At 42.3% G+C, this 25,067-nt stretch overlaps 1 protein-coding gene across 8 annotated transcripts in view; it reads right to left on the bottom strand.

Annotated features, from left to right (window-relative positions):
* The window catches only part of LOC6644861 (microtubule-associated protein futsch), a 48,249-nt gene that overhangs the window by 576 nt on the left and 22,606 nt on the right, over nucleotides 1-25,067 (bottom strand). The window contains exons 2-7 of one of the 8 annotated variants that reach the window (XM_023177097.2): nucleotides 24,452-24,550; nucleotides 16,132-16,527; nucleotides 15,909-16,067; nucleotides 10,674-15,847; nucleotides 1,520-9,935; nucleotides 17-1,462 (exon numbers count right to left, since the gene is read on the bottom strand). In XM_023177097.2, coding sequence (XP_023032865.1) covers nucleotides 17-1,462; nucleotides 1,520-9,935; nucleotides 10,674-15,847; nucleotides 15,909-16,067; nucleotides 16,132-16,527; nucleotides 24,452-24,550 — 15,690 coding nt within the window. Of the gene's footprint in view, nucleotides 1-16; nucleotides 9,936-10,673; nucleotides 15,848-15,908; nucleotides 16,068-16,131; nucleotides 16,528-24,451; nucleotides 24,551-25,067 lie in introns of all 8 variants that reach the window. The other 7 variants (XM_023177098.2, XM_023177099.2, XM_047011666.1 and 4 more) reach the window with 7 other exon arrangements.

The raw sequence follows: 25,067 nt of genomic DNA, 5'->3' as shown, positions 1-25,067 counted from the left end.
ATTGTATATTACTCACCTAGTTCCTTGTCCTCCCAGGTTTGTTTTGCTTCCAACAAGGCATCGTATACTTGGCGACTGGGTTCAGTGCCCGAGAATACATAGTAGCGGGCACGCACCCGTTTAAAGAAGTCCACATGGGCATAGTAGGAGTTGCCGTTGTGCGGAACATAGGTTAAGTCCACGTAGACTGGAGCCGGTTTCTTGGCCTTGTTTGGCGATTCGCTGCGTTTGCGTAAATTCTTTTCATTATTCAAACGTGTCTTGGTTGCCACCAATCGACGTTCTTTCTTTGGGGTGGTGCGTATATCAGAGCCTCCCTCAATTGGTGCAGGTGAGGGTAGGCCCAGTGGCTTGCCCCATTCTTCTAGCCGATCCTTTGGTAAAGTTCCGGTTGTTGAAGTGGTTGTTGTTGTTGCTGCTGTTGTTGTTGTTGTCGTTGTTGTAACGATGCCACTCTCAGTTGTGATTCCGGTAGTTTCGCTAGCGGACGTACTGCTGAAACTGGTTTCACCTGTCCGCACTCGCTGAACGTCGCTAAGTGGAAAACGTTGACGTTCCGCGGTGCTGCTTACAATTTGCTCTACCTCCTCGGCCTTTGATGGCGAATATGAGTACTTAGCCGTTACGGAAGACATTACCTCAACCCCACGGGCTTGCACATGCTCATCGAGTGCCTTCTGGAAATCGTTATCAGCTTCGTCAAGGAACTTGTGTCCCGCCCAGGTTTGACTAGAGCTCTCTACACTCTCGGATGATTGGCTCGCAGGTGGTGAGTCTGTCAATAAATTTCCACGTATGGGAATGGGTTCACTTGGTAGCTTAGCACACTCAAAGCTATCGGGTAGTGCGCCATAGAAGGAAGTGGCCATGGGATCGGCGGTTCGTACTGGTAGAGCCCGTGCTGTAGAGTGTTCTTCGCTGCCATATAGTGGAGGAATTATATCATCCTGACTGTCGTCCGCATCTAAATCTGAACGCTTGCTAATGCCAGAGCTGGAGTGCTGCAGTTCATAGCTAGCACTTCGCGGGGAACCAGGTAGCTCTTCATCATCTTCACTGCCTGGAGTGCTAGATCGGTAGATACCACGCAGCAAGGCCACTTCTTTAGGCAGAATCTGATCGCGCTCACTCTCGCTGGTGGTGCGTGTAGTAGTAACAACAACTTTCTCCCCATCTGGCTCGGAACTGTCTGTGGTGGTTACCGTCTTCTGTTCCGTCACTATCTCTTTTCCATCAGATGATATGACTTTTGTCACTGTCGTTATGGTTGTGGTAATGATCTTCTCGGTGCTACCACCCAAAGCTGCACTGCTGCTCTCTAGATCACGTGGAGCACTTGCCTCAATAATGGTATCGCTATCGCCACCAGTCAGCGATTTAAGCTCATCTTTGCTAACACGGGGGAAGGGAGATGTGGGCTTCGGCGATGATTCGGATGTCGATTCTGTATGGGATTCCCGTCCTAACGGTGTTGGTATGGATTGACTTTCAGAAGTTAAAGCACCAGGACTAGACTTACCACTTATATCCTTGGGCGACAACGGACCCGAGGTGGAGGCAATGGATTCGCTCTTGGCGGAAACTGCAACTGAAGTTGGTGCTGATGCTGTCGATGGCTTTACACTGGGACTGACTGGTGCAGTGGGCGGAGTTTTGCGATCTGCGACTTCACTCTCAGACTCGCCTTCTGCTTCAGATTGGATGTCTACTTGAGTGAGTGTAATTGACTCCACTTTTGATTTGGAGCTTGTCTGCTTATTCGACTCTAGCAGAGTTGTTGTCTGGGTCTGAGTTTGAGTTTGGGTTTGAGTTTTGGTTATCTCCTGCTCTTGCTCATATTCTTCCTCTTGAAGCGTGGCAACATTGCTTATCTCTTCGGAGGGCTTGTAGATGCTTGTCATCATAATGGTAGCTATGGATTTGGACCGACCTTCTTTCAGATTAATGCCCTCATCTTCACCGCCGTCATCTTCGGGATCGCTATGTGTGTGCCGACTATCACTCGTGTGACTTAGCAGAGACTCACGTCTGGATTCGTCTGTGCCAACAAACATGGGCTTCTGGGAGGTGCCAATACTAATACCTTTCTTTATGGACTCTTCGGTTGATTTCGTGGCTTCAGCAATAAATGATTCCTTTGCCGAAACTATTTTTTCGGTGGCAAGAAACTCGGCCACGGTTTCTTTTAGGTTATCTTTGACAGTTTCATCTGTTTCAATTGTGCTGGTGCTGGTGTTGGTGGTATCAGTTGTGCTGGTGATGCCAGTAGTGGTTCCTTTTTGAGTACTTGTCGTTTGAATCTCACTTACTATCGACTCAGAAGAACACTCCTCAGATTGTGTAAGTAATTCCTCATGTTGCACGGTTGACGAAGTGGTGACCTTCTCTGCTACTTTGCTGCTTGTTTTTGAGATTAGCTCCTTTTCGGTTAACAAACTGCTAAGAGACTCACGACGTGAACTGTCCTCCACTTTGAGGCTGCTGCTTAACGATTCGCTGAGAGATTCTTCTTTAAGGTGCGTTTGACTCACAACTGTCTTTGAAAAGGTTGTTGTTGAATCAGTTGACTTTTCTTCCTTTTTGCTCTCATGGCAAGATGAGAGAATGGAATCAGCACAGTGCGATCCCGAAGTCTCTTCTTGACTGGCGCTTGAAGTGGGACGAGAGGTCTTAATCTCCTTCTCGTTGGCTACAGGGCCAGAAAGAGATATATCCTTGGAATCAACTGATTTAGTTTCTTCTCTAATACTCGTCTGAGAGGTTGATCGCGATTGTTCCTTGGATGACTTGCAAACTTCCTCAATCTGATCCACCACGGATTCTGGACGGGAGGCTAATGAAGATTCTATGCCAACGAATTCAGTTGTGATTTTATTACCGGCAGCTTGCAGTTGAGCCTTTTCAGACTGTTCAATTTTATCCTTTTCTTCTATAGAAACAGGTCCCGACTTTTGATCAGGAGATGATTTCTCGGACTCGATATCTACTTTTATGGTGTCGATTTCCAAAGTCTTATCAAACTCTCCACTTGAGCATATATCTTCTGACCCTTTAAGCTTTTCTTCCAATTCCTTTTCATTAAAGTCTGGTATTATATCAGTTATATCCTTATCGGACTTCAGAACCTTGGCGACATCAGCTACAATTTTGGCGACTTCTTCTTCACGTGGCGATAATGGACGTACTGGCTGCTGAGGTAGTGTGCTTCCCAAATCTGTCGGGGGTGAAAACCTATGCTCTTCATCTTCTTCTTTAATATCGTGTAAAATAGTTTCATCGCGTTCACAAATAGTAACTGTGAATTCCGGAGAACCCACTGTAGTTATGTGAGTCTCACGCAGTTCTGAGAAACCACTGAGATCCAATCCTTGTGTACTTTCAGTGGTTGTTTCGGTCTTAGAGACCAGTTCGGTAATATTTTCAGAGATCGCTTCTTTTGTGTCAATGATTTTGGATGCAATCGTCTCAGTCGTTTTACTGACTTTGTTGTCGACCAATGACATTAACTCTGTTAATTGCTCGCTACTTTCTTTGGTAAACTGTTGCACAGATTCTACGGTGCTTTCTGTTTTTTTCTCCAAGGATACAAGTGTCTCTTCAGTTTTCTTTGAAATTTGATTTAATAGACTCTCAACAGAAGTTTCTGACTTTTTGGACGATGTTTCTAATATTGAAGTGATTGTTTGATTCGCTTCACTTATATCTGACGAACCAGTTACCGCTGTTGATATGATATGTTCTTTCACGCTATCTGATTCTAATAATTTCGGGGCCTCATCTACTGGACTTGATACTGTAAGCGATGCTCCTGCTTTGGAGAGCTCCGCAGGTTGTGAAAGACTCGGAGATTTAGGAGAAGATTGTGCCACTCCACTCTGTGAAAAATCACCCTCTGCTACATCTACGGGACTTGATAGTGTCGGAAGTTTTCCTTTATCTTCGCCGGCAGATAGGTTCAAATTTAAACTGGAAATATCTTTTGGACCCTCTTCAATGGGCGAGGAGACTGTTTCTGTTACCGATTGCGGTCGCGAGGCGGTAGGAGATTTGTCATCTTTAATGCTCTCAGGTCTTGAGGATTCCTTAGACTGCTTATCCGTAGCACTTGCCGCCACTGATAATTGAGGTGAAAGGATGGGGGGATGAATAATATCAGATGTGGATTCACGACGAGAGGTCTCTTGGGATTTTTCATCCCTGATACTTTCGGGTTTTTCTGATTTATCCTTTATACTCTCAAGTACAGATTCGGGTCGCGAAACTTCCATAGGGGCATCTTTTGCATCCTCCTGTTTACAGGCTTCGTTAATGGATTCACGTCGGGATTGTTCCTTGGATCCAACAGTTATACTTTCCACTGCAGATCCTGAACGAGAAATCTCCTTAGATTCCAGTGGACATTCTTCTTCCTTGACATTTTCGGACTTAACACTTTCAGCCACTGATTCAGGGCGAGATGGTTCCTTGGACTTTTCTGCAGGTGTGGTCTTTGGGATTTCAGTTTCATCTTTAACAATGTCAGCCACAGATTGAGGACGTGAGACATCTTTAGAAGCAAGTGGAGACTTTTCATCCTTGACACTTTCTGCCGTAACACTTTCAACATTTGATTCACGGCGAGACGGATCCTTGGATTTGTCAGCAGATGTGCTCTCTGGTTTTTCAGCTTCATCTTTAGCGCTATCGGCCACAGATTGAGGACGCAGCGGAGAGTTCTCATCCTTGACACTTTCTGGCTTTGTACTTTCAGATGATTCACGATGAGGAGAAGAGGCTGTTCCAAATATTTCCTCACTCCACAAAGCAGATTCTGGTGCCTCATCAACTGGGCTAGACACGGTAGTCGTTGTGGTAACCTTTGAGTGCTCCGCTGGCTGGCTAGTTAACACTTTTTCTGTTGTAGTATCTAAAATCAATTGCTGCGAAAAGTCCCCGTCTGCTACATCTACCGGACTGGATAATGTTGGAAGATTTCCTTTAGCTTCTTTTAAACTCAAAGCTAGGCCTGAACTTGGTCCAAGCTCGACGTCATTAAAATCTTTGGGAGCCTCTTCTATGGGAGAAGAAGCTGTTCCCAAATCTCCACTCAAATCTTCTGAACATTCTGGTTGTGACAAACTACCCTTTAATTGAGTTGCTTCTAGGCTGAGTGTAAGGCTGGACTTTTCAATTAGTTCAAAATCTGAAAACTCAGTAACAGACTTCTCCATTGAAGACGATACTATTGGATCGACTGGACCGGAACTTGTTGTTTTTTCAACCCAAACCCTAGATATTTCTTCTGTAGCACCACTGAGGTTAGAGCTTGATTCGTCAGCACGCGAGATCTCCAGCTTCTCTGTTTCATCTTCGCCAGTGTCAGCCACAGATTGAGAACGCGAAACTTTATTTGAAGCTAATGAAGACTTTTCATCCTTAACGCTTTCAACAATTGATTCACGGCGTGACGGTTCTTTGGATTTGTCAGCAGATGTGCTTTCTGGTTTTTCAGCATCATCTTTAACGCTGTCAGCAACTGATTGAGGACGTGAAGCATCTTTAGAAGCAAGTGGAGACTTTTCATCCTTAACGCTTTCTGCCTTAATACTTTCAGACACTGATTCCCGGCGAGACGGTTCCTTGGATTTGTCAGCAGATGTGCTTTCTGGTTTTTCAGCATCATCTTTAACGCTGTCAGCCACTGATTGAGGACGTGAAGCATCTTTAGAAGCAAGTGGAGACTTTTCATCCTTAACGCTTTCTGGTTTTACATCCTCTGCTACTGATTCACGGCGAGATGGATCCTTGGATTTGTCAGCAGGTGTGCCCTCTGGTTTTTCAATTTCATCTTTAATGCTGTCAGCCACAGATTGAGGACGTGAAGCATCTTTAGAAGCAAGTGGAGACTTTTCATCCTTAACGCTTTCTGCCCGAACACTTTCAGCCACCGATTCACGACGAGATGGTTCCTTGGACTTGTCAGCAGATGTGCTCTCTGGTTTTCCAGCTTCAGCTTGAGCGCTGTCAGCCACTGATTCAGGACGTGAAACATCTTTAGAAGCAAGTGGAGACTTTTCATCCTTAACGCTTTCTGGTTTTACATCCTCTGCTACTGATTCACGGCGAGATGGATCCTTGGATTTGTCAGCAGGTATGCTCTCTAGTTTTTCAGCTTCATCTTTAACGCTGTCAGCCACTGATTGAGGACGTGAAGCATCTTTAGAAGCAAGTGGAGACTTTTCATCCTTAACGCTTTCTGGTTTTACATCCTCTGCTACTGATTCACGGCGAGATGGATCCTTGGATTTGTCAGCAGGTGTGCCCTCTGGTTTTTCAGTTTCATCTTTAATGCTGTCAGCCACAGATTGAGGACGTGAAGCATCTTTAGAAGCAAGTGGAGACTTTTCATCCTTAACGCTTTCTGCCCGAACACTTTCAGCCACCGATTCACGACGAGATGGTTCCTTGGACTTGTCAGCAGATGTGCTCTCTGGTTTTCCAGCTTCAGCTTGAGCGCTGTCAGCCACTGATTCAGGACGTGAAACATCTTTAGAAGCAAGTGGAGACTTTTCATCCTTGAAGCTTTCTGCCTTAACACTTTCAGCTAGAGATTCACGGCGAGATGGATCCTTGGATTTGTCAGCAGGTGTGCTCCCTAGTTTTTCAGCTTCATCTTTAATGCTGTCAGCTACAGATTGAGGACGTGAGGCATCTTTAGAAGCATGTGGAGACTTTTCATCCTTAACGCTTTCTGCCTTAATACTTTCAGACACTGATTCCCGGCGAGATGGTTCCTTGGATTTGTCAGCAGGTGTGCAATCTGGTTTTTCAATTTCATCTTTAATACTGTCAGCTACAGATTGAGGGCGTGAAGCATCTTTAGAAGCAAGTGGAGACTTTTCATCCTTAACGCTTTCTGCCCGAACACTTTCAGCCACCGATTCACGACGAGATGGTTCCTTGGACTTGTCAGCAGATGTGCTCTCTGGTTTTCCAGCTTCAGCTTGAGCGCTGTCAGCCACTGATTCAGGACGTGAAACATCTTTAGAAGCAAGTGGAGACTTTTCATCCTTAAAGCTTTCTGCCTTAACACTTTCAGCTAGAGATTCACGGCGAGATGGATCCTTGGATTTGTCAGCAGGTGTGCTCCCTAGTTTTTCAGCTTCATCTTTAATGCTGTCAGCTACAGATTGAGGACGTGAAGCATCTTTAGAAGCATGTGGAGACTTTTCATCCTTAACGCTTTCTGCCTGAATACTTTCAGACACTGATTCCCGGCGAGATGGTTCCTTGGATTTGTCAGCAGGTGTGCCCTCTGGTTTTTCACCTTCATCTTTAACGCTGTCAGCCACAGATGGAGGGCGTGGAGACTTTTCATCCTTAACACTTTCAGCTACAGATTCACGGCGAGATGGTTCTTTGGACTTGTCAGCAGATGTGCTCTCTGGTTTTTCAGCATCAGTTTTAACGCTGTCAGACACAGACTCAGGACGTGAAGCATCTTTAGAAGCATGTGGAGACTTTTCATCCTTAACGCTTTCTGCCTGAATACTTTCAGACACTGATTCCCGGCGAGATGGTTCCTTGCATTTGTCAGCAGGTGTGCCCTCTGGTTTTTCAATTTCATCTTTAATACTGTCAGCTACAGATTGAGGGCGTGAAGCATCTTTAGAAGCAAGCGGAGACTTTTCATCTTTAACACTTTCAGCTACAGATTCACGGCGAGATGGTTCTTTGGACTTGTCAGCAGGTGTGCTCTCCGGTTTTTCAGCATCAGCTTTAACGCTGTCAGCCACAGACTCAGGACGTGAAACATCTTTAGAAACAAGTGGAGACTTTTCATCTCTGTCACTTTCCGCCTGGACACTTTCAGCCACTGACTCACGGCGAGACGGATCCTTGGATTTGTCAGCAGGTGTGCCCTCTAGTTTTTCACCTTCATCTTTAACGCTGTCAGCCACAGATTGAGGGCGTGGAGACTTTTCATCCTTAAGACTTTCAGCTACAGATTCACGGCGAGATGGTTCTTTGGACTTGTCAGCAAATGTGCTCTCTGGTTTTTCAGCATCAGCTTTAACGCTGTCAGCCACAGACTCAGGACGTGAAGCATCTCTAGAAGCAAGTTGAGACTTTTCATCCTTTACACTTTCTGCCTTGACACTTTCAGCTACAGATTCACGGCGAGATGGATCCTTGGATTTTTCAGCAGGTGTGCCCTCTGGTTTTTCAGTTTCATCTTTAATGCTGTCAGCCACAGAATGAGGACGTGAAGCAAGTGGAAACTTTTCATCCGTAACGCTTTCTGCGTGAAAACTGTCAGCCACTGATTCGCGGCGTGAAGGTTCCTTGGATTTGTCAGCAGGTGTGCTCTCTGGTTTTTCAGTTTCATCTATAATGCATTCGGCCACAGACTGAGGACGTGAAGCATTTTTAGAAGCAGGTAAAGACTTTTCATCTTTAACACTTTCAGCCACTGATTCACGGCGAGATGGTTCCTTGGATTTGTCAGCAGATGTGCTCTCTGGTTTTTTAGCTTCAGCTTTAACGCTGTCAGCGACAGACTCAGGACGTGAGACCTCCTTAGAAGCAGGTGAAGATTGTTCATCTTTAACACTTTCTGCCTTGACACTTTCAGCCACTGATTCCCGGCGAGATGGTTCCTTGGATTTGTCGGCAGATGTGCTCTCTGGTTTTTCAGCATCATCTTTAATGCTGTCAGCCACAGATTGAGGACGTGAAGCATCTTTAGAAGCAAGTGGAGACTTTTCATCCTTAAGGCTTACTGGTTTTTCATCCTCTGCCACTGATTCACGGCGAGATGTATCCTTGGATTTGTCAACAGGTGTGCCCTCTGGTTTTTCAACTTCATCTTTAATGCTGTCAGCCACTGATTGAGGACGTGAAGCATCTTTAGAAGCAAGTGGAGACTTTTCTTCCTTAACACTTTCTGCCTTAACACTTTCAGCCACTGATTCACCACAAGATGGTTCTTTGGACTCGTCAGCAGGTGTGCTCTCTGGTTTTCCAGCTTCAGCTTGAGCACTGTCAGCCACAGACTCAGGACGTGAGACCTCCTTAGAAGCAAGTGGAGACTTTTCATCTTGAACACTCTCTGCCTTAATACTTTCAGCCACTGATTCCCGGCGAGATGGATCCTTGGATTTGTCGGCAGGTGTGCCCTCTGGTTTTTCAGTTTCATCTTTAATGCTGTCAGCCACAGATTGAGGACGTGAAGCATCTTTAGAAGCAAGTGGAGACTTTTCATCCTTAAGGCTTACTGGTTTTTCATCCTCTGCCACTGATTCACGGCGAGATGGATCCTTGGATTTGTCAACAGGTGTGCCCTCTGGTTTTTCAGTTTCATCTTTAATGCTGTCAGCCACTGATTGAGGACGTGAAGCATCTTTAGAAGCAAGTGGAGACTTTTCATCCTTAACACTTTCTAGCTTAACAGTTTCAGATACTGATTCGCGGCGAGATGGTTCCTTGGATTTGTCAGCAGGTGTGCCCTCTGGTTTTTCAGTTTCATCTTTAATGCTGTCAGCCACAGATTGAGGACGTGAAGCATCTTTAGAAGCAAGTGGAGACTTTACATCCTTAAGGCTTACTGGTTTTTCATCCTCTGCCACTGATTCACGGCGAGATGGATCCTTGGATTTGTCAACAGGTGTGCCCTCTGGTTTTTCAGTTTCATCTTTAATGCTGTCAGCCACTGATTGAGGACGTGAAGCATCTTTAGAAGCAAGTGGAGACTTTTCATCCTTAACACTTTCTAGCTTAACAGTTTCAGATATTGATTCGCGGCGAGATGGTTCCTTGGATTTGTCAGCAGGTGTGCCCTCTGGTTGTTCAGTTTCATTTTTAATGCTGTCAGCCACAGATTGAGGACGTGAAGCATCTTTAGAAGCAAGTGGAGACTTTTCATCCTTAAGGCTTACTGGTTTTTCATCCTCTGCCACTGATTCACGGCGAGATGGATCCTTGGATTTGTCAACAGGTGTGCCCTCTGGTTTTTCAACTTCATCTTTAATGATGTCAGCCACAGATTGAGGACGTGAAACATCTTTAGAAGCAATTGGAGACTTTTCATCCTTAACACTTTCTGCTTCAGCTTCAGCTTTAACGCTGTCAGCCACAGACTCAGGTCGTGAGACCTCCTTAGAAGCAGGTGGAGATTTTTCATCTTTAACACTTTCTGCCTTGACACTTTCTGCCTTGACACTTTCAGCCACTGATTCTCGTCTAGATGGTTCCTTGGATTTGTCAGCATGTGTGCCCTCTGGTTTTTCAATTTCATCTTTAATGCTGTCAGCTACAGATTGAGGGCGTGAAGCATCTTTAGAACCAAGTGGAGACTTTTTATCTTTAACACTTTCAGCCACAGATTCCCGTCGAGATGGTTCCTTGGATTTGTCAGCTATTGTGCTCTCTGGTTTTTCAGCTTCAGCTTTAACGCTGTCAGCCACAGACTCAGGACGTGAGACCTCCTTAGAAGCAGGTGGAGACTTTTCATCTTTAACACTTTCTGCCTTGACGCTTTCAGCCACTGACTCTCGTCGAGATGGTTCCTTGGATTTATCATCAGGTGTGCTCTCTGGTTTTTCAGTTTCATCTTTAATGCTGTCAGCCACAGATTGAGGACGTGAAGTATCTTTAGAAGCAATTGGAGACTTTTCATCTTTTACACTTTCAACCACTGATTCACGGCGAGATGGATCCTTGGATTTGTCAGCTATAGTGCTCTCTGGTTTTTCTGCTTCAGCTTTAACGCTGTCAGCCACAGACTCAGGACGTGACATCTCTTTAGAAGCAAGTGGAGACTTTTCATCTTGAACACTTTCTGCCTTAACACTCTCAGCGACCGACTCCCGGCGAGAGGGATCCTTTGATTTGTCAGCAGTTGTTTTCTCTGGTTTTTCAGCTTCAGCTTTAGCGCTGTCAGCCACAGACTCAGGACGTGAGACCTCCTTAGAAGCAGGTGGAGACTTTTCATCTTTAACACTTTCTGCCTTGACGCTTTCAGCCACTGATTCTCGTCGAGATGGTTCCTTGGATTTATCATCAGGTGTGCTCTCTGGTTTTTCAGTTTCATCTTTAATGCTGTCAGCCACAGATTGAGGACGTGAAGTATATTTAGAAGCAATTGGAGACTTTTCATCTTGAACACTTTCAACCAATGATTCACGGCGAGATGGATCCTTGGATTTGTCGGCTATAGTGCTCTCTGATTTTTCAGCTTCAGCTTTAACGCTGTCAGCCACAGACTCAGGACGTGAGACCTCCATAGAAGCAAATGTAGACTTTTCATCCTTTACACTTTCAGCCTTAACACTCTCAGCCACTGATTCCCGGCGAGATGGTTCCTTGGATTTGTCAGCAGTTGTGCTCTCTGGTTTTTCAGCTTCATCTTTAATGCTTTCGGCCACAGATTGAGGACGTGAAGTATCTTTAGAAGCAATTGGAGACTTTTCATCTTTAACACTTTCAGCCACTGATTCACGGCGAGATGGATCCTTGGACTTTTCAGCTATTGTGCTCTCTGGTTTTTCAGCTTCATCTTTAACGCTGTCAGCCACAGACTCAGGACGTGAGACCTCCTTAGAAGCAAGTGGAGACTTTTCATCTTTAATACCTTCTGCCTTAACACTCTCAGCGACCGATTCCCTGCGAGATGGTTCCTTGGATTTGTCGGCAGGTGTGCCCGTTGCTTTTACAGTTTCATCTTTAATGCTTTCAGTCACAGATTGAGGACGTGAAGCATCTTTAGAAGCAAGTGGAGACTTTTCATCCTTTACACTTTCTACCTTAACACTTTCAGCCACTGATTCACGGCGAGATGTATCCTTGGATTTGTCAGCAGGTTTGCCATCTGATTTTTCAGTTTCATCTTTAATGCTGTCGGCCACAGATTGAGGACGTGAAGCATCTTTAGAAGCAAGTGGAGACTTTTCATCCTTTACACTTTCTGCCTTAACACTTTCAGCCACTGATGCACGGCGAGATGCATCCTTGGATTTGTCAGCAGGTGTGCGTTCTGGTTTTTCAGTTTCATCTTTAATGCTGTCAGCCACAGATTGAGGACGTGAAGTATCTTTAGAAGCAATTGGAGACTTTTCATCTTTAACACTTTCAACCACTGATTCACGGCGAGATGGATCCTTGGATTTGTCAGCAGGTGTGCTCTCTGATTTTTCAGCTTCTTCTTTATTGCTGTCAGCCACAGATTGAGGGCGTGAAGCAACTTTAGAAGCAAGTGGAGACTTTTCATCTTGTATGCTTTCAGCAACCGATTCTCTTCTGGACGGATCTTTGGATTTGTCAGCAGGTGTGCTCTCCGGTTTCACGGCTTCATCTTTAACACTGTCGGCCACAGATAGAGGACGTGAAGCTTCTTTTGATGCAAACGGTGACTTTTCGTCCTTGTCACTCTCTGGCTGAGAGTCTTCCGTTACTTTTTCGTTGCTTGTCTGGTCCTTGACACTCTTTTCTTGGGTAATTTTTGAACTTTCGGCGTGGATGGATGTTTGTGGGGTGGCCGATTCCGTTAGGGCAACTGGTTGTTCTTTTTGGATCTCTGTTTCAGTTACCTGCATCTCAACTTCAATTGCTTCTTCAATTGTATCCGGGCTCTCTAGTGAAGTAGTGTCTTCGCGTTCCTTAACCTTTGTGGGCAATGCAGATGGTTGAACAAGTTGGGCTGGTAGCTCATCTTCGGAAGTGATATCGCTGGCTTCTTTTTCCTCAGGAGTACTGACCGATTTCTTTAAATCTTTCTCTGCTGCCTTTTCTTGGGGTCTGGCTTCAGTGTTTGTGACCACAGCCGTTTGAATAGACTGTTCAGTTTCAACGGTCAATTCCTTCGTTTCGGTAATATTCGTTAAAATTGTGCTTTGCTGTGCATTTTCCTGAGTTGGTTTAGGGGGTTCGGTTTTGGGCGTTGCTACATCTTCGAAATGGGGTTGTACCTCCAATTCTGGTTCCTTGGCATCCTTTTCATCGTCAGTTTCTTTTTCTTCTTTGGCAGCTTCCTCTTTGTGCGAAATATGACTGTCCTTCTCGTAAAGACATAAATCGGCTTCCTCATGGACAGGTAAATCGGCTACTTCATCAGGTGTCTTGATGACATCGCGCATTAGGTTCTGTTGAGCTTCAAATGTCATTTTCTTTGGCAACACGCGATCTCCAGCGTCCTGGGGCTCGGCAAGAACGGGTATCTTGGTGGCCACTATTGGGACAAAGGCAACGTCCGCAGCGGCAATAGAAGCTGCTAAAGCTGGTACTGGCACTTCAGCATTTGCTACCGTTACAATGGCTTCCACCTCTTTGGTCTCTTCCTTAACATATTTCTCCTCAATCACCAAGTCTTCTTTGATCTGATCCAAAGGTATGCGCTCATCCTCAGGAAGTGTGGGTGCCGTTGTAGCACCTGACTCGATTGTTGCCGAGAACTTTTCCTCTGGAAGACTTTCTTGCAGGTTAACGGGCAGTGCCTCCGGGATTTCAATCGGTTCATCTTTTGTATCAGAGGTTCTCTTGCTTATCTTCTCCTCAGGGGTTGGAGAGGAGTATTCTTCCTCAGTAGGTTTAGCCAATTGCTCGTCGGTCCGGGATTTGACTATAATATCTTTGGCAGTGGCTATAATTTCCTGTAGTTCAGCTTTAATTTCCGACTTCTCAGGCGTAGAGACTGTTTGGTGGTCATGACTGTCTTCCAAACGAGCTTTTCGCTCAGCTGCCTCCACTTTGGCAATAGCTGCTTCAATCTCCTCTTCAGCGCTCTTCTTGCGCTTCTTCTCCGACTCTTGAGAGTCACGCTGATGTTTTTGGATCTCCTCTTCTTTAGTCATGCTGCTCTCTTGCTCTATAATAGAGTCCTCGGTATATTGTTCCACCTCTTCTTTTTCGATAATCAAGTATTCCTCTTCTTCGTCGGCCTCTGTTGTACTGTCCTGCTTGGCCATTTCTCTGAGCTCGGCCTTAATCTGTTGCTGACGTTTCATCTCGTCGCGGCTGAAAACAGCTTCTATCTCACGCACTACTTCCTGCTCTTCTTTAAGATCGTCTAGCTCGCGCTGCTTTTCCGCAAGTTCCAGTTCCTGGGAAGCGGTCAGCTCCTGCAATTTTTTGGCAGCGGTTGCATCGTCTGCTGAGGGTGTGGACACTAGACTTGAATCGGTTGTGCCCCCTTTGTCTAACCGTGATTTTTTGATTTCCGCTTTTGGTTTAGCCGACTTGATGGGACTACCAGGTGCTGGCGCACGCTTTGACGGCGATACACCACGAGGACGTCGCGATATCGGCTTTCGCTGTGCAACTGTTGTGTGGGTTGAAGTCTTTGTTTCCGCTTGCTGGAATTTTCTTTCTCCTGAACTAGAAGTGGCAGAGCTGGCTGCAATCCGCTTTGTAGATGCAGCTGTCTGACGAGCTGAGGCTGCCGCTGCTGCCTGCTGCTTTGATTCAAGTACCTTGCGATTGTTGGCCTCCTTGGCGCTTTTCGCCGGCGTGCTACTTGGACTAGACCTGGTGGCGGCGGTGCGAGTCATTAATTTAGGTTTGACATCACGGCCACCGGGAGTGCGTGAAGCGGCCGGCGTAGCGGTCGGTGAACTCTTCTTGTCATCCCGCTTAACCAGCTTGCGATCCATAGATTTCGGTGGCTTGGTGTCGATCCGGGAACGAACTACAGGCTTCACTTCGGCGCGGGGTTTCTCCGTTTTACCTTTAGGCGGTTTGCCTGACTTTCCAGGTGCAGCAGCTTCAATATGCGCGGCGTCGACGGCGTCTTTTTGTCCAGTTGTGGGTTTGATTATAATGACTTCCACCTTTTTCTCTTCACCGGCATCCTTATTGTCCGCTTCAGTGTCTGGAACGGTTTCTGCTTCCAATTCAGCTTCGGTATCCGCTTCCGGTTCAACGTGCACAGCCTCATCGCCTGTATCTACTGCAGGTTCCGGCTCTGGCTCATCTGTATCAATCGAGTCAACCTTTATTCCAAGACTTTGCGGAACTGCTGCTTCCTCTGCGGCAGCAGCAGCCGCAGCAGCTGCCTCCTTAGCCTTATTGTCTTGCTGATGCTGCACGGCAACTGCTGCACTCGGTACGGGACCAAATTTGACAGGTTTATAACTTGCACTTGGTGGAGCTGGAGCTGCTTCGATGGCTGACTTAAGCGTCTTGCGGGTACTGCTTACTGTCTGAATGGCAGGCGCAATTGACTTGGCCGTACATGTCGAGTGCTTCATAAACTCCAAATGCTTAAGCTTCTCTAGACCCTCTTGGATCTTAAAGTCTGGAGTACTTCCCGGGAAGAGAATACGCGTAATGGTGTCATCCGGATTGGCCGGTTGCCATACCAACAGTGCGCAAATTGAGACTAAATTCTGCAATGGAAAGTTAAACTCTTTGGTGTCCCGCGAAGCGAAAAGTCGCTGATCGCCGGCATGCCATTTTTGCATAAATTCCTTGACCTCCTTCGAGTCCCGAGCCGGACTAATCACATACATGTCTAGGGTGCCATGGCCTACCTTGTGATATAGATTAATTGGATCTTGATTGCGATAGCAACTCTGTGGTTTCAGATCTAAAGATTTAAGATCGCTGACCAAGCTATGGCCACGTTCAAAGAGGTCAATCAGCAATGGATTGCGGTCCTTGTCGCCATCGGGACTCGGCAAACCCTTGCGATCAGGTACATTTCCAAAAAAGTGTCCAATCTGGGGATAAACATGTGACTCACGTTTTCGCCCAACTACTGCGCCAAGGCCCTGGACATTACTGTTGTTAAGGCGTGTCATTAGCACCGCATCCAGACGGTCTAGATGTCGGGCAAAATCCCAAAAGCATGCCTTGCGATTAAAGCCGCCATCAACTATAAGATAAACATAAGCAATAGTATCAATGTGCAAGATCAAATGCAATCCAAAACTTACCTAGCATATTAAAGCCATTAATGCCAAACAGAGCAGCATCACCCTGACCACCAGGAAAGACATATAGAGTTGGATGGGTAAAACGTATATTTCCCACAACATCTGACGTCTCTAGCAATTCCCGCAATGATGTTGGCACTACCATGGGCGCTAAATAGTCTGTAATGCCAATAACAAAACACAGTCAATCAAAATTCACTTCAAATAACATATCCAAGCTTACCTAAGAAGCCATTAATGCTCTCACTACTGGTATCCAAGACATCGACCGGATTGATTCTGATCCTGCATTGCCGTGCAAAACCTTTATCCGGTAATGTATGCCAGAGACCAGCATCTGCGCAGTGTATATTCATTGTTATGGTATCCGCATAGGCGCGAATAACTCTTTGTACATCGTGCTCTTGAAATGCCTCTGCAAAATCGGATACCGAAAAGGTACCGTCCTGCAATATCCAGGAACCGTTACCGGTGAACGTATAGCCAGCGTGTATTATATGACGATGACGCGTAAAACTGCTGAGCAGATTGCGCATACATTGTATGAGCGTATTGTATTGCGGATGGATGAGCACCTCTGTCACTAAGTTCTCGCTGGCATATTGTATGAGACGTTCACCTAAAAATAAACGAACAAAAACCAGAATAAATTCCACATCAAAAAGTTTATTTCAGTTGAATTTTTATCGTCCCATCTCATAATTATTACTTCATGTAAACTACATTGTGTGTAACTTTTCTAAAAGCAAACGGCCATTATATTATATTATCGACGACTAACCCAAGCCTGATCCCGACCATTTTGGCTAAACCATCTGGCACACAAATGAATAGAAAACTAAAGTGTCGAGTGTCCGAGAGGCGCTTAAGGGGCTTGCAAAGGCTAGACTATTGGTTAAAGCATCCTGCTCGGGCCATAGAATTTGAAGCGTTGAGCACGCACACGAAATCAAGTGGATTTAAATTGTCAGACATGGTTAAGTTAAGTTGGTTTTATTGTCTCCAATGGGGATAGTGCGGAAGTGGAATAGGTGGTAAACCCTGCCAGAGACGATGCCAGGAGGTGGAAAAATATAAGAATGAAGAAGGAGAAGAACTAACATTTGTTAGTTGGCCCGGCTGGAAATTATTTCATAAATCTTTAATTTAGATGGCTTCATTAAGTGCCCCATAGCATGCACATCTTTTTGGGTAATTTTTGGTCAGCGTCCTTGACGATGACCTTGTCATGATAACTACAATAATGGCGATGGCTTTTGCGTTGCTGCTCCCTGCACTGAATGCTTTTATAACCATGCGTAAGTAAAAAAAAAAAACTATTGTTTTTTTTTGCATTTTCTGCACTAAATAGTCGTTGACAAAGGCCGAGTAACGAGAAAAAAAAAAACTAAGAAGAAGAACACCCTAGGTTTCATACCGTGTACACTCCCATCACACATGTTATGTGCACATGTACTACGTACGAGTATGTATTTTAGGTCCGTGCTGGTCAAATATGCGCACGTACGCGTAAAAAAGACAAGTAAAAGGGCTGGCAGAGGGAGTAGAGGGAATGGAGGCAAAGACCAACCACTTCCTATGGCTTCGTCCAGCTGGCTGTCTGTTGGTCTGTTGGTCTCTCGGTCTCTTGCTCGTTGCTCGTTCTCTGTCAGTCTCATGTATCCCCTTGTGCTTTTTATAAATGATAATCGTTGCGAGCTCTGCCCCCGAACCGTAGACCGCTCCAACAGAAGACTACTACTCCACCACCACCACTCCCCTATGGAATATGAACCTACGTGTGCCTTATATTTATTGCTTGGCACATGAAACGCGTTGACATATATTACACCCACTACCCCATGGCCCAGACTAAGGCAACCGTGCGTATACGCAATTTTGTGCAAAAATTTAGCCTGACAACTGTCGCATGTTCTACATATTTTACTACCTACTTATTACACACAACACACTATATATGCAATGCATACACATAAATCCATATATATAGATGTTTGCATGTGTATGTCTAGGTAAATGAGAGGTATTAGCATTTCATTACCGCAAAACGCGAAACATGTTCGCCGAAGGGTAGGTAAGACGTGCCCATAAGATCCATCTAACCATATCAATTGAATTTCAACATTAGTCAAAAATGTCAAAATGAAATTGAATCAATTGAAATAATTCGTTGTCAAGTGAAAATATATTATTCTTTGCATAAGGGCAATCAGTTGAATTTGATTTGGTAATTAAAAAGAATGTGTGTCATTGACTTGAAAAGAAATGGAAAATAATTCAACGAACTCAGGAATTTGTTGCTCTTATTCAGAACAGTTCTCTAAATAATATACGAGTTTACACCTATTAAACATCGACATCAATATGTCAATGCCAAATGTCAGTTACCAAAAAATCTTACACCACTTTTCTATTGAAAATCGATTAGGAATGTTACATAAGAAGCTTATATGCCTCAAAAGCCGCATGTAATCGAATCCACATCTATATATGGTGAAAACAATCGGAATGAACACTCAAAATGGTCAAAGTTTTAAAAGCCACACAAAGCACTTGACAAAAAATTTGGAACTTTGAAACAGAAAAGCGCACAAAAATGTAAGAAACCAAAAAGAGCCAAGATGCCGACACAATTGTACCCTTTCCAAGTGAATACTAGAAATCTTTAATTAAACTGCCTCTATTCTGGTAGCTTTTTATTTCCAAGATCTAAGTGTTTGACCGAAAGGATATTGTCCCAACTGTCTCTTTTATATGCATATATTAAGTTGAATTTAATGTACTCGACTCTTTTAAACCCATAATGCTACGTAGACAGGGTAGAAGCAACAGAAACAAATAATGGGCGCCATTCAGGTGCACTTAAAAGTTTGCAACTTTGGTCCCACACCTAAGCCTCACCTAGATTAACCGTTAATAACTCTGGTAAATGCCTAAGAGAGGGCAAAATAAAAGTCCGAAAAAATATATACATATATATATATATAATGCATACCAACAGGCGCAAACTTTTTTGTTATTATTTTCGTTTTTTTTTTCTTTTTCTGTGTTGGCTTGACTGCAAAGTAATTACAGTTTGGCGCCGGTCAGACCCTCAATTTTCCATTCACTCCGATCTGACCCCACTCACTGGCGGGCACAGAAAAAAGTTTCCTGTCAAACCTTTGTGGAAAATTGTAAAAATTGCAGTAGAAGAGAAAAGTTAAACTGAATAGATTTACATTTAAGATTGGGACTAATTGAATTTAGAAATCTTCGACAGTATTTTTTCTACAAAACAATTGGATCCAGATTAGTGAGTGATTAAAAGTTCTTTGAATTTATTTGGCAAATAATCATAATATTAGGTTAACCTTTCCATAGGCTTTGTATTCATTTGTTTAATGCCAGCATGTATATAAATAAATCCCTCGATTTATGGCATTATGTTTTTAATTAGACCAATCGAATTAATTTTTTATTAAGCTTAATGCTTCCAACTCGACATTTTGTGTGTGCTTTTATACCATGCTTTTATTGGATTGCATTGTATATTAAAGGCACCAAATTCTACAAAAAGAAAGGATAGGAAGCGTTTTTTTTATTCCCTATTAATTATGCGAGTTGATAGATCAAAGTAAGCCAAGTTTCATTAGGTACATGGTATACCAAAGCCGGCTCGACAACTTACTTTATATGAGTTTTTGGTCTTTTATGGAAGCAAATCCTAAAGCCGTGAGCTTAGTAATGTCATTAATCAAAAGTTCAGCGGTGGGAGAATGTGGCACAGGTTACATAAATGGATGATGATGATGATGATGTCGATGAGTGGTACCTATGTCCTTGTGTCGGGGCAAAGCCAATAACATCATGTATGTGTCAAAAGAGGCAGTTTCTCATCTCTCATCACTGCTTTGGCCCTGTGCATAATTAACTAAAAGAATGACAAGGAATCCTCAAGTAAATGGCCCACGTCAGCTGAAATTTATTAATTGATGCCGATGCGAACAGCCCACGCATTTTACATACCGACAGTGACATGGACACTGAAACCGACACCAACAACGACACAGTCATCGTCACTGTCACCGACATTGGTATCGACATCAGGATTTCTACCGCCACCATCATCTCCATCTTTTTGAAAAGTGTCAAAGCTCTTCTTCTTCTCTTCTTCGTCGTCGTCTTCTATTGCTTGCTTTCATAGTTTATTTGCTTATCTGGGGTGTCGCAGGCGTCATTCACCTACATACTACATACATTTGAATACATATACATATGCACATATGTATAGTGCATACATACTACATATGCAAATCATGTCTGTCTATCTGGTATTTGCTCAACTTTTCTATTCGTATGTTTTTTTTTCTCCATACATTTTATTTCTTTGTCTGCGTGAGGCGTTTTCAGCTTATTGTCTCTCTTTCTTGCCATTCACCAGTGCTTGAATTATGCATGAGCTTTACACACACACACACACACACTCACACAAGCATTGTGAAAGAGTGTGTGTGTGTGAAAGAGAGAGAAAGACTTTGTCAATACGACCTTGTGTGTGGGTATATGGCCCGGACTCTATCTATCAATTTTGCATACGTTTTATCTCAAGAATTTGTATGGCTTTTAAGGTTATGTTAGCTAACGACTTGGTCTAAGTCTGTGTGTGTATATAAGGGCTCCGGCTAAGCCACATGATGAGTAAAGGTCTTTGTGTGTGTGTGTGTGAAAAGTCCATAATAGTACGATAATGTGTGTAGGTTTGTAATGCGAGATTGCCCCCAAGTAATCACGTTAAGGTTGCAATGTGTTTGATCAATCATCTCGCATTATCGAGAACCACTAACACTCTCCGCTCTCTTACTCTTGGCAAAACTCTCTCTAAGTCATAGTGTTTCTTTCAGCAAAATACACTACCTTCCAGGTAAAGTACATATTAAACGTTCGGCAGATATTTAAGCAAATCAACTTTTTTGTAGCATACTTCTGGGGTGCCATTGATATGAAATTTTTTTTCTCTAGACGATTTCAAAAAGCCTTACTGCTATTCGATATTTCAAAAATATAGACTTTGAAATGGCTTAGATATCTAGAAAACTTATTGTTGATTCTGATTAGTATATGAAGTCAACATTTTTCAAAATAAAACTTAAATATGTATAGCTTAACATGTACGAGACACAATGAATGTAGTGGATACACGAGATCTTAACAAGACCACAAGTTTGTCAAATTTAATGGCACACAAGTGCTTTTGTTACCTTTATGTCTTCGATGCTCTCTATACCAAGGAGCATGACAGACATTTAGTAGAAAGTTTTCATCTCTTAAGGCTAAAATTTGGTTATTGAAGCCCCACAAGAACACTTAAGTAAACTGCATTGAATTCAATTTTTAACCAAAATGTGGGAAGCCAATTCAGGCATAACTTTACCGTTGTGCTTGCTTGATGAGTAAAAGTTAAAGGAAATGAACACAAAGAAGAAGAAAGAAGTGAAGAAGTAAGCCATAAAATATGAATTATGTGCTTGTTCACGACAAACCTTGTAAATTTTGAGAACTTTGGCACAAGCATAAAGAAAAGATAAGTACTGAATAAAAAAGAAAACAAACCTTAAAGATGTCTTTGTCGTTGGCCAGTGGGTTAGTGGATTCGGTTAGATCACAGAGAGAAGCAAACGACTCACCGCTCAAGCACAATGGATAACCAGCAAGGCGAATTTTATTTACAAAATGTTGTGTACTTTCAATTGCATTACAAGAGCCTTCTCGCGGCGTTCATTGAGACGAAGAACGAAGGAAACTAGAGGCTAGAGGCGGCAAAGGATGTATGATTTTTTTGTACCTACCTATTGGGTGTGTTTTATTCTTTTTCATTTTTCATGGCTTTATCTGAAAACTTTTTTTTTTCGGTTTGGGACTTACTTGCGTTCGGAAGTCCTCGCCAGTTGAAAAGTGAACAATCAACAAAAATGTGCCGAATGCAAACGAAAAAGAGAGAATGCCATAGTTGATGCCAACTTTCTTGCCATCTGGACAATGGTAAGTACGAAAGAACAAAACCGAGAGAATAAACAGAAAAGGCATTGAGCGCAGGTGTTGCACTTACCAGGTTCTCCAAGGGCAGCATACTATAATATCATTGAAACGCATTGCTAAAGTGTTTTATATATTTCTTTTTGTATTTCTCACTCCTGTGAATGCAATGTGCAATTAACATTTTTTGTTTTGTTCTGCTTTTTGCAGAAAAAGCTCACTAAACTTTTAGAAATGCTGCCATGTGAACAGATTTTCAAGCATCATTCAAATACTTTTAGGTTTTTTTTTTGTTCATCTTCAATAAATACTTAAGCGAGAGAAAATTTTTAGTTTTATGATTTAATCTCGACAATCATTTGTAGTTCAAATTTTATTGGATTTTGAATGTCTTCATTACGATTTTCAAATAAAATAGTATCCTAACTGAGTTATTATGTGAACTACAAGGAAAGATTCTGTACATCTGTTAATAATGCTAAAAGAAGGTATAAAGACTTTGTTTTTGAAATACAGATTGATATGAGATTGCCTCTCTTCAGAAAAGTATTACCACATTAATTTAATTACTTATTTTCTTTTACTTATGTGACAATTTAAAAAAAACCGATTTCCATTTCTGAAATCATCAAAAACATCTTATGTCCAAGGGCAGATGTAGGGTATAGAAAGCTTTCAGTAAGTAAACCAGCAAACGAATGAGAATTCTTGAACTGCTTATTGCATACTTTTGGCAGTAAGTTTCTGGCTGTCAGAAACAAGACATAACTTTATTTATGTAGGTAAATGTATCTCACAATCAGTGTGAAATTAACTAAATTTCTATCTAAACTTAGTAATGCCTTGAAACAACAATAACTGAAGAAAGCATACTCTCACACTCACACACACACACACACAGAGACAACCAAACAATCACCAATCAAAAGTAAGCCAACGAAGTGCGCACACAACAATACAGAAATCTGTTCGCTCGATGCACTGTGCCGGCAGCCACTTGAATGCATTTCAACAGCGTTTTAGTCTCTAATCCGCAAAGACAACACAACAGACCGGCAATGGAGAGAGGGAGAGGGAGCGGGAGCGGGCAAAAGGAATAGGCACGGGAATACGGGTAAAGGTGGCGTGGTAACACAAAAAACAAAAAAAAAAACAGCGGGGGAGCAGGAGTCGACACTTGGTTGGCTTATTGTTTTTTGCCTGCCAATGCAGTTGGCTGCTCGCTGTTCGCTCGCTGCTTGTGTTGGCCAAATGAAAATTCTGCTTTTATAGTGCATTGCTTGCTTTCGTTCCCTGACTTATTACTGTAAAAAAGTTGTTGCAAAAAGTTAAAGCATCGATGCTGTAAATACCCTCTTAAGTTAAGATTCCCGAACAATTTTTAACAATATTTTGCTTTACTTCACATTGTGCCCTACATTTAGAAACAAGTCAGTTATTGATAAATACTAACGAAATTTCGAAAAAACCTTTTGAAATCTAGTACATATACAATGGAAACTATCTTAATAGAGACAACTTTTAGCCAAAAGCATCTTGTCAATGTTTCTGTCATAGTCAATTTGTGCTTGAGACAATTAACTATCTCCTGGACAAATAATTCTATTTAAAGGACAAAATTTCGACGATATTCGTCTCTTTAGATTTTCACTGTATATCTGTCTATATGTCTGTATCCTATTATATATCCGATTTCAAATAAATAGGTCCATCTCAGGGCTGTGCTCAAACTTTTAAATATATGATATTAACATAATAATAACCATTGATATCAACAACATATGAAATTTCATTAAAAATTTAACATATTATCTTATTTCAAAAGTAATTTTGAAAACGCCATGGGAAATATTAGCAAACTTAATTAGGACATTATTTTGTTTCTTCTAATTTCAATTTTTGGTTGAGAAACTGTGAATAGTATTCTTTGACTTGATATGTATATTAAAGCAAACTTTTGAAAATGGACAAGAAAAGAACTGAAATTATAAAACGTTAAATAAGATTACAGATCTAATCCGTTTAACTTATGTAGAATAGATGCTGTAACTCATTCAATGTAAATTTATAGAGTATAAAAGTTTTTCGAGTTTGAAAGGGTTTTGGAAAATATTTAGAATGCCTCTCGATCAAGCCTTCAAGCCTATGACAGTAGCAGGGTATTAATGCCAACTATACGCATAGGAGAAAAAAACAGAACAAAAGCATTTTAGCTTTTCAGATTTACAGCTTTGTTTCATCTGAAAAGACAATTGTCATAATTTGTTAGTCTAACTTGGTAATTTGCATGGCCGCTCTTCTTGTTTGTGTTTTATGTTCGTTTCGCCTTACTATGTATAGTTAGTACTTTTTCTTTTTTGTTTGTTTGTTTGCTTTGGTTGTTTGACTTTTGATGAACTCGAACTATGAAGCAAACTGAAATCAATTTTCTTCATTTGCCAACTTTTGCCTCTGTTACAATTTCGTGGGTTTTTTTTTGCAATTTTCGTAAAGTTGTGCCATTTGTTTGATCTTCTTTAATGACTTACCATGACGTGCCTCCTCGCCCTCTGGTGCATGTTGTGTAATTGTATTAAGCTCCTCTTCCAAGTCAACATGACAATCGGATACATCCCAGGATAGAAAACCTGTCAATGACACATAACATATAAAAGGATTATAAAATGAAATATTACACATACATATAAGTTGAAAAATCACAATTATAAAGACTTTAAATAGGTCATATATTAAATATGGATTAAAATTCATTTTTGATCGTGAATTAATGATTAAATGAGTCTTCTCTATGCTTAAGTAAAGAATTTAAATTTCAAAAATTTAGCCTTAATATATATTTTTTATGCATTTGAGCGAAGGGAGGTAAAATAAGGTTGTCATATACTATAATATTTTTCTAGTTTGTGGTAAACACTGTGACATGTTTACACATTTAGCTCATTTATCAAACTCTATAGGGAAATTTATATATATGTACATACATTTAAACGATGCACCTACATGCACACACATACACATACATAAACACATATGTATGTAGGTGTATGTAAATTGTATGTGTGGGTTGCGGACAGTTTTCTCTTGGCTCGTGCATAATTTTCATTAATTTTTATAATGAAACACAAAAAAATAGAATATAAATAA

Source organism: Drosophila willistoni (assembly GCF_018902025.1).
Source record: "Drosophila willistoni isolate 14030-0811.24 chromosome XL unlocalized genomic scaffold, UCI_dwil_1.1 Seg142, whole genome shotgun sequence".
Lineage (NCBI taxonomy): Eukaryota > Metazoa > Arthropoda > Insecta > Diptera > Drosophilidae > Drosophila > Drosophila willistoni.
Note: the sequence above shows the minus strand (reverse complement) of the source record. Positions and strands in the feature narration are given on the sequence as shown.